Source organism: Excalfactoria chinensis, chromosome 6 (assembly GCF_039878825.1).
Source record: "Excalfactoria chinensis isolate bCotChi1 chromosome 6, bCotChi1.hap2, whole genome shotgun sequence".
In the NCBI taxonomy this organism is placed as follows: Eukaryota; Metazoa; Chordata; class Aves; order Galliformes; family Phasianidae; genus Excalfactoria; species Excalfactoria chinensis.
The window spans coordinates 33,899,555-33,909,586 of record NC_092830.1 but is presented as its reverse complement, the minus strand read 5'-3'; the positions used below and the strand labels follow the sequence as shown (position 1 = coordinate 33,909,586).

The 10,032-nt window shown below is 44.7% G+C and overlaps 1 protein-coding gene across 13 annotated transcripts in view; it reads right to left on the bottom strand.

The window, feature by feature from the left end:
- Window positions 1-2,684: 2,684 nt before the first annotated feature.
- Window positions 2,685-10,032, bottom strand: part of TACC2 (transforming acidic coiled-coil containing protein 2) — a 72,245-nt gene continuing 64,897 nt past the window's right edge. For all 13 annotated transcript variants that reach the window (XM_072339491.1, XM_072339492.1, XM_072339504.1 and 10 more), the window contains 5 exons: window positions 9,212-9,255; window positions 5,169-5,329; window positions 4,805-4,911; window positions 4,015-4,135; window positions 2,685-3,261 (listed from right to left, as the gene is read on the bottom strand). In XM_072339491.1, coding sequence (XP_072195592.1) covers window positions 3,196-3,261; window positions 4,015-4,135; window positions 4,805-4,911; window positions 5,169-5,329; window positions 9,212-9,255 — 499 coding nt within the window. In that variant the 3' untranslated portion in view covers window positions 2,685-3,195. The remainder of the gene's footprint in view (window positions 3,262-4,014; window positions 4,136-4,804; window positions 4,912-5,168; window positions 5,330-9,211; window positions 9,256-10,032) is intronic.

The window sequence follows — 10,032 nt, the reverse complement described above, 5'->3', positions numbered from 1 at the left end:
TCTCTAGACATCCCCATGTAATTCCACTTTGCAAAATTAAAAGGATTATAAAACCCATCACACAACACTCTCTTAATGACATCAGTGCAAGGAGGGCCGTGCACCATTTCACTCTTGAGGATGCTGAAGAACACGTAATACAATGTGTTTCCAAACATTATTTTTTTCTCTTAATAGCTTTCTCTTAGCACTTTGTATATCAACACTAAACCATTCTTACATCAGCTTTGTCCAGACTAGAAATATTCTCTGAACAGCTCAAGAGCATGCTAGAATTCTCGGTCACTTTGTGCCTGAAAATTGTAGCTTGCTTTTGAGTGCATGCTGACAGCAAACAGCAGCCAGAGCACATTGCTCCTTACCTTAACTACAAGGCTGCTACCTGCAGCTAAGTCTGCCTACAGCTTCTTCCTACTGAGAAATGCAGTACATGGAGTAACGTGATACAGGAAGTGTAATTACAACCATCCCTTTCTATAAAGGCAGTTTTGGGATCCTGTTCCCCCTCACGTCAGCTTCAGCAGCAGGTGCCAACACAGGGACAAGAGGAGGAGGACGAAGCAGCCGCTGAAGGGGCCGAGCCTTGCACCGTGGCTCTTGGCGTTGCAGTGGCTGGAGTAGCAGCAGTGGACGCTCACGCCGGGTGCTCTGGCTCCATCCCTCATCGCCCTCTCACAGAAGGAGCGGAAGGAGCAGGACTTCATCACACCGCCTGGAACAGAGCACAGTGAGCACACAACACAACGCAACGCAGCACAACCACCGCCACCACTGTGGGTGCCCACCCAGCAGGGACCATCCCATGGCTCATCCTGCTCCGTCACATGCAGACACATTTGGCATCAAGCTGCTGCTAAGCCAATAGAACCGAGAATTGTATGCAGTGCTCATTTGGAGAGCAAAGTGGCTCTTCTACCAACTCCAATTACTTACTGCTGCTGTTAATTTGACGAGCCGCAGCTGTCCGTGGTTACTTACTTGCCTGTCCTCGCATGACCGCACACGCATCTGAATGCCCCGGGCACTGCTGTGTCCCTTGCCTGTTGCAGTCATCATCACTGGAACCTACGCAGGTGTAACACTGCAGTGCCTCACCTGTCATTAGGAGAGGAAAGATCTCTTGTAGTAGCGGTTAGAGTTTGCAAATAATACTACTAATAATAATAATCCCATCTATGCAGTCTTAATGATTTTGCTTGAAGCACATGCAACAATTGCTGAAAGATTATAAATAACTAGATATTTCACAGATCCTATCAATTTCCCTTTTTTAAAGGGCCCCAGTAAATGACCTTAAAGATTAAAAACAATGAGACACGTGTTATCTGATTGCTGCAATTGCACTGAGCATAACTCAAGAACATCACAGAATCACCAAGGCTGGAAGAGACCTCCAAGATCACCCAGTCCAACCGTCCACCGATACCAACATTCCCCACTAACCACATCCCTCATTACACCAGCTAAACGTCCCTTGAACACCCCCTGGGATGGTGAATATCTGACGCTCTGTGATTGGAACCACACCTTCTTGTAACAGCTGTAGAACAAGCTGCAGTATGATGGTTTTCCCTTCCATTGTGGTCTTTGGCCCACAGCACCATGAGAAAGTACACTCTGAACACACAAAATAGTACTATCATCCATATTCAGTCTTCTAAACTATCAGCTCTGAAGGAAGACCAAACAGCACATCTTCGCCCGTTTAAACACGACTGCTATAATCTCATCCTCCTTGTTCCCAACGTTTATCTTTGGTTGAAATTACACAGGATTTCCAAAGACAAGCATAAACTTGCAGCTTCTTTACAGTGTCCTTGGTGAGATGCGCAGAGCACAAGGCACACTTGCCATCCACAGAGATAACACGATGACATTTCTTTGCAAACAACTCTGTATTTCCATTACATAGCAGAAGTGCAACGTTGTGCTGCTAACCACACACACAAAACACTCTGAAAACCAGCCAAGCCAGGAGGAAAGCCCACAACAGCAGAGAAGCTCAGCCTCATCTGAAATAGGAAATAAGTAATGAAGGGCAAAGGAAGAAGAGAGCTGACTTACTTTTGATGACAAAAAGGGAGCTGATGAGAACCAGGCTGAAGACTGTCCGCATCATGGAGGTACAAGAGATGCACCATTAGACAAAGAAAGCAGTTTGTTTGCTATTAAAGCTTTAATGCTTATCTTACATACTTAATCCTCCGCAGAGGATGACTTAGAGGATAAGGAGGTGTGCAAGAATGCCGCTTATCTGGCTTATTCTGGGGGTACTTCTAATCACATGCACTGCATCTCCACAAACATGGCAGCAAATTCTCCCACTGGCAGGAAGAACAAAACGCATTCACCCAGCAGCAGATTTGCTTAAAAAGCACCATCCCATCACCTCGTGTCACAACACCCAACTCAGGCAAACAGCCTCACTCCCCTGCGTGCTTTTCTGGATCAGGGTGGGAGAATCAGCCATTCCATAGGACTGAGCTCAAACTTGAGGACAGAGAGATCCAAATCTAGCATATATATTTGTAGGGAATGCAGGACATGGAGATAGGTGCACGCAGGCAGTGTGATCTTGTGGCCAATCCCATCACTGGGCAGGGAGTTCCTTCCCAAACCCCGCTGTACCTGGCACAGAAAAAGCAGGAAGCAAGAGAAATTACACCAGATGAAGCCACTTATCTTCAACTTCCAACGGGAAAAAAAAGTTTATTTACAATAGAGAATTTCATTTAAGTGACATGCATCTTCATTTTATTTATTTTTTTTTCATTTTTCATTTTATTTTACAAATCAGCAAATGCGGATAAAGTTTACACTCCTTAAGGCAAGAGTCCCCATGCAAGTAATACATGTTTATATTAAATCCAAAAGACATCCAACATGGGAACTCATGTACAAAGGGAAGGCTAGGATCAGCAATTTGTAATTCCTTAGAGAACTTGACAATCTCCCTGATACAGGAACTTTTGAGATCAACTTGCTATGAATTATACTATGAAAATGCAAACGATAGCAAGAAATTCTGATAGTCATCTCAGTACTGCTTACAATTAAATCAACTTTATTTAGAAAGAAAATACAGTAGTGCATACGAAAAAGTGAAAATATAACCCGTCCACATAAACGTATGGACATCAGTGTGCCAATGGTCATATTGCACTCAGTGTTGAAGTCCAGAAATTTGGTTAAAAGTTAGCTTTTCCCCATTTTGGCAATCAGTTCGTCACAAATCTTTGTTAACTCTTCTATCTCTTTATTCTGGAAAACAAAAGGCAGTATTAAGGACCACGAAAAATATTGTTTTATGAAGATGAGCGCATTTAAAAATCAAGCTTTCCCTTCAGTGTGGAAGAACAGCGTTTTCTCCAATACTGAATAAAGAATGTATGCATGTATGACATAAAAGCACATACAGTGTATCTGTGCATAATGCCTTCAAACCATTTGCTTGTCTCTTCCCACACAAAGCTCGTGTCACTGCAGTAAATACAACTTAGCACCAAATCACGTGATTCAGGACCAGCGTACAGCAGTCACTCCTGGCACTTGATAATAACGTGCTTTTGTTTCTTGGCCGTTCCCTATAGCACTTTCATTCTGTTTTCATGGGGCTCTAAGCAAGGACCTGCTGTATTTTACCAGAAATAAACACTTTTGGTAAGCTAGAGGACATGAGATATACGCTGGCTGGCTGCGCTTAAGAAGTAGGATGGGACCTTGGGCAGACCTTGGCCTAGGCGTAAGGAGAGCTGGATGCAGCCACTCCAAGGAAAGGTCATGTCATTGCCTCAGAACCACAGAGTCATCAAGGTTGGAAAAGACCACTAAGATCATCTACTCCAACTCCCAACCCATCCCCACTGACCATATCCCTGCACCACCTCAACACCTCCACATGGAGTGGCCCCGTGCTCCTGGGCAGCCCGTGCCAGTGCCTCAATGCGCTTCTTGAGTAGTCATTTTTCCTAATATCCAGCCTGACTCCAGTAAAAAAGCAGAGCTGCTACTTACCTTTTGCTCCAGTGTTCTTTCCAATGCGTCCACCTTCAGCTGCTCTTTACGAAGGCTGGCCTGATACGCCGCTTGCTCTTGCTGAGCCTTGCCTCTCACTTGTGCAATTTCAGCATTGGCTCTAGAAAAACAGATTTTTGTCACGTTAAGTGGTCTATGGGAGAGGATAAAACGTATCCAAGGATGGACTGCATGCTAAGAGATGGGCAGGGCTGCTTTCTTTGTATCTTTGAAGGCAGCCTGAGCCTCGCCCCTAGAGACTTTTCATGGCTCTTTCTCTTGCTCAGTAGTCTTTAAAGCCTTTTCTCTGTGCCTATAAGAGAAGGGGTCAGAGATGCCACACAGCAGGAGGTGTGCTGAGGAAGTTTCTCAATCTGATCTCCAGCTCTCACAGACTCACAGCTGGGAAGCAAATCCAAACCTCACTTTGCTTTAGGCACCGATCATTGCTAGTGATGATTTGGAGACATTTCCTGGGCCTGGAGGACTCTAGAAATGCTTCCTTAGTTATTACATGAAAGATGGTAACAACAACAATCCCAACTGGACCCGCCCGTCTTAAGGCACAATCAGATGTTCACACCTTAATGGTGGCTTATGGATTTTCTTGCACATCACCATCAACACAAGCGGGCAGACTCAGCACAAACCAGGGGTCCAGAATTAACAGAGGGACGCCTGCTCTGAATGACACGCTCAGTTCTGCTGACTGTGTGGTGAGTGCAGGGCTCACCCACAGGGCCCTTCCTGCACTGTGAACTCCTCTATGGAGATATTCACAAGCAATTACCTGTCCAGTTTTTCCTCAGCGTGGATTTTGAGTGCTTGATACCTCTGTTCTTCTTTCTTTACTCGCGATAAATACTCTTGTGCACATTTCTTTAATACTTCTTCATTCTGAAATGAGAACATTACATTTAATCCCATTCACAATTCAGATATCCAGCAGGTATGCAACATTTATTGCAATTATACCTTCATATACGGGAACAAGCTGCTCTTTCTCAAAGAGAAAGAAAGCACGGTGGGCTATTCCTGTTGCGCAATGCACTACATCAGACTTATGCTTGGGAGGTGAAGCAGCACCAATTCACCACCACACGAGAGCCCACTCAGCTCTCCTCCTAACAAGAAGGGCCGTCCCTACGGCTCACCTTTCGGAACCCCTCCAACACCTCCTTCATTTTTTCATATCTCCTGAAAAGATCTGCCAGGGATTTCTCCACCGAGTTCAGATCCGCCAGCGCTTGCTCCTTCTCCACAATCAGCTGCTGAACAGTGTGATGGGAGACAGACTTCTCTCTCTGCTCATCCTCTGGTAGAAAGAAGATGGGGGAGAAAAAAGAAATCAATATGAACACTGATTTCACTATCTTCTACAGCTTCTACTACACTGTGCTCTATGCTGTATGTTAGTAAGTCTGTAGAAGATCCAAACGTTGTTGTTATTCAAAGATGTTGTCACTCATGGGTTGGAAAAAGTTTGCTAAATACGGTGATAATTAATTACTGGAATACTGGGGAGAAAGGTGAAAACATCTTCTTACAGATGATTTATTTCACTTGGAACTCAGCTGCTCCCATGAAGGAGGCACTGAATCCAGTGGAACAGGTTGCCCAAGGAGGCTGTGGATGCCCCATCCCTGCAGGCATTCAAGGCCAGGCTGGATGTGGCTCTGGGCAGCCTGGGCTGCTGGTTGGTGACCCTGCACATAGCAGGGGGTCGGAACCAGATGAGCACTGTGGGCCTTTTCAATCCAGGCCATTCTGTCATTCCTCATTTGATAAACTCAGAGGAATGAGCAGCTTTAGCAGCTTTATATTACTGTTTTCTTATGCCTCTGATAGAAATTAAAACGAAGGAAAACGTTCTCCCATCTAAAAAGCAGTTTTGGAACGTACAACTTTTTATTTAAGCCTCCTATGTTTTGCAATATTTTGATGGCTGCTTCGTTTCTCACTCAAAGAGAGAAACAAGCCCAAATCAGAGATTATTTCATGGTGTTGGTCAAGCCTTCTGTAAGCACATTGGAGAGACAACCTGCCCAACTCATCCCCCAAGCACTGACTGCCATGATCCCAGTGCTGGGCAGCAACTCTGCTCACAGCTCCATGCAGGAGAAAGGAGCCATGTGCATCACCGAGTGCTATAAGGCATTCAAAGTGACAACTCCAATCAATCATCAACCTCCATTTACTTTTGCTGAGATTACTGTGGTATTTTAGCAATTTCCCCTTTAGTTGGAGGGCAACTGAGGCAGCCAGCGACGCAGCCTCACTGCTCACACCGAGGAGCTCTTTGCCTCCCAGCACAGTGGACTGGAGGGGCTGGGCAGACCCACTAACTACTCTCTGCAGCTCTCATTTAGCCTTAAGGAAAAGGCAGCTCCAATCTCAGCTAACCAGTTCCAGCCGCTAATTTCTACATTGTGTCTAAGGCAGTTTATAAAGGCGATATGATTAGAACATCCTGATTAAATGGCTTCCACGTCCATACCACACACTGCCTGTGGGTCACCACCACGAGGATGCTCAGGACTAACGATGTCCAAACAGACAGAGTGAGGCCACCACCACAGGAGCAACAGATCCACCCCCAGGCCGAGCACAGCGTTATCACAGGACGGAATGGGAATGCAGCAAACGGAGAACAAAAGCAAAAGAAAGGAGAAAAAATGCAGAGTGGTGGTGTGAAAGTTGGTGAAAAGCTTTACTTACCGGGCTTGCCTGTTTGTTTTTGCAAGCAAATAGCAAGAAGCAACGAAAACGGAAGCAAAATAGAAAATCAAGGTATTGTTAGGAAAGCAGAAAATAAGTAATGCAACAACCCGTAATGCACAAAGCGTAACATTTGTTTGTCTTCATAATGAAAAGCTCATTATGTCTTTAAGCTCACGAGTACACGGATACGTTTTTAGCAGGAAAAAAAAAGAGGAAGGAAAGGAAAAAAAAAAAGCCCAACATCACAAATCCAACAATACAACTAAATCTACAGCAAGGGTTTTGGAAGGGGAAGAGGTGAGTGTGACTGAGGAGTGTGCACGTGCTGCAGGGTGAGCCGGGGTCTTTATGAGCTCAGCCCATGTTGCAGCACAGCAGCACGGCTGTCCTTTGTCTCTCCACCCGCAATGGGCAGGAGATTCTGTCAGAGGCCCAGCCAGGTGTGAGGAAACACAGTTAAAGCGCTGGGAAGAAATGATGCAGAGACACTCACAGGGATCTGTGCACTGACAGCGTGGGGCTGATTGTATGAGCTGAGGTGGGTAGCACTGGGCTCTGTACATGACAGCAATAGATCTACCACAGCCCTTGAAATCAGTGGCAGTGACAGCCTGCAGTGCATGTTTTCAGCACTTTATGTGCAAACACATCCACGCTCCTATTCCATTAGGAGGAAATATTTCCAGTGCTCACTCTGCATACACACGACTGTCTGTAATAGCTGAGCAGGGTCGCTCAACCACACTGAATAGTCATTAAAGGGATTTGTGAAATTGGTTCACTTGCAATGCCCTCCTAGCGTTGGGCTTTATAAACAGCTCAGAAGGGTTAGACCTTAAATAGAAAGAGCAGGGGCATTTCTTTTGTGGAAATGCATCTTTTGCTCCAGCAGGGAGGCGTTACTGGGATAAGGGTTCAGTGAAGTATATGCAAATAGCGGGCAGACCAGCACTTCCCTCACATCGTGGCATTCGAGTAAATCCTTTCATCAGAAGGGACAGTAATTCACAGCAAATGTCAGGAGAAAGTGGGATAATTAGATGGAAAACTTACACTAAGTGCAGGGAGAAGCAGCCTCACATTCATCATGCTGTAAAAGCTGCATATCGCTCTAATTAGCACATGCTGCCTGTGTCGCTGCTGTTGTTTCAGTTCTTTTGAAAATGGATGGCAAATCACCTTACTTAGCGCCACAGCTCTTAAAAACTCGCCCTACACCATTTGGAAGACTGATACTATGAATTAAAGGTCTGACGTTCTTTCTATTACCTCAGTGGCCAAAGGTCCGATGCTTTAATATCCTTGATTTCCTTAAAGAAGATGAACTGGCAACTGCACAATTTGCCGTGCTTGCACTGTTACCTTGGGATCTCTGTTCCACACCTTCTCATTGCACTACAGACTCACAGCTTATATAATTGTGCCTATAATTGTGCATGAAGCAGCACCAGAGCACACCCAGTGTAAAATAAAGGGAATCAAATTCTTGGCATAGTCTGACCACTCCTGCCTTAACATTTGTATGATGAGAACGACAGACGTTACGTCAGAAAGCAGGCAAATCCATTCAGGTTTACACACAAAAGGCAATGAAGGCAGAACACTGTACAGAGAACGAAGCACACAGATGAAGATTCATTTCTAGACCCTTTTATCCCCTTTTCATGAAAGGAGGTTGGGATGTCTCCCACGGGCTGCGAAAGCAGGAAGGCAGCAAAGTCCCACCGCTTTCCTTGGGCAACGATAAGCAAATCTGCCATAGAATTTAGAGAGAACTCAAGCATCAAATGCTGACAAAACAGCGTAGAAGAAACCAAAAATGTGGGGGTTATATCACACGGATCCTTTTAGAAGGATGCACAGATGCCTTTTGTGTTGCTGGTGTGCAGTGCTCTCTATGACAGCTCTCCCAGAGGAGTGAGAAGAATAATTTCTTGACTTCTGCACTAGATCGTGTAAATAACCCGGAGACCTTTATGTCAGTAGCTGGAGAGGTGGATTGGCCACTCGCAATCTCAGCTGGGATTGAAGTTAATCACGGTTTTGGTCCAACCAATGCACTTAGCACAGATAATCCCTGTTGTTGTAAAGAGCTAAGTTTGGTATCTCCTGTTAAACAGCTGTGAGCGGATGACTAAAGGGTTTTCAGGTCATTTTATGCCTCTCCTGGAGATCCCAGTGAATGCTGGGCAGTGTCTGAACATGTTTCCTATGGGACGCTTTGCTTTGACACAGATGAAAAAGCCCTGACCTTTCTGTATTACCCAGACTGCCTCAGGGTTTATTGCTTTAAAATGAAGCACCAGCTTCTCATCACCAGCCGGAAGCACACAACGTGTCCTTGGATGCATCCCCATTCCCAGCAGCATCAACGGGTGGAGCCGGCATCAAAATGAAGCCCACAGCCTTAAATCCCATTTCTATTCTTCAGATAGTCAGAGTGCAGGATAGCATCTTTCATGGCAGAAACACCTACCTATCATCTGAGCAATCGTCTTCTCATATTCTGAAACTATTTTCCTATAAGAAGAGAAAAAGAAAGACAGAAAAACTTTTGGCAAACATCGTAATAGCTAATAATGACATAGAAAATAATGCTACTTAATAACTGAACGATGGTCTAATAACAGGCTACAGATCCCGCTCCACACTTTCGTGTTCTCTTTATTACTCTACAACAAATAAAATTGACAGCCTAAATGTTGCTCCTGCATGGGGAGGGAAAAGGAATTACTTTGAATCATACCCAAAGTACGTTACCGACCTCAGTTCAAAGCTAAACATAATCGCATCAGCCTAAGTTAAGAGTTGCATCAAGTCTCCTTTTCCTACTGCCTTCTTCCATCCCCTTTTTATTCTCCATGTCCGCTTATCTTTAATGCTAACATCAACAAAAGTTATAATTGGTAGGCAAGTAAATCCAACAGGAATACAGCTGGCCCTCATCCAAAATACATCCACTCTTCCACTCTCCAAACGTGAAGAAACGACCCGTTAGCAATTCAGATGGCACGACCCAAACATTCAGCTATGGAGCACAAAGCCCATCCTGTCCAATTCCATAAACGTTCTGATAAACAGGGAGGGTAAAAAATGTTACTTTTAAGACTGTTGTATTTCACAGACTTGCAGTAGGCTTTGAGTTTCCTTCTTGAAAAGAGGTTAGCCAAAATAAGCAGATTAAATGTGATTTAGAAAGATGATCCATCCCTTTCCAGAGCCAAATAAAGCTAATGAAATGGGACTAGCTTGATCTGCGCTTTGATTTGCGAGCCACATAGGATTGCCTATGAAAAA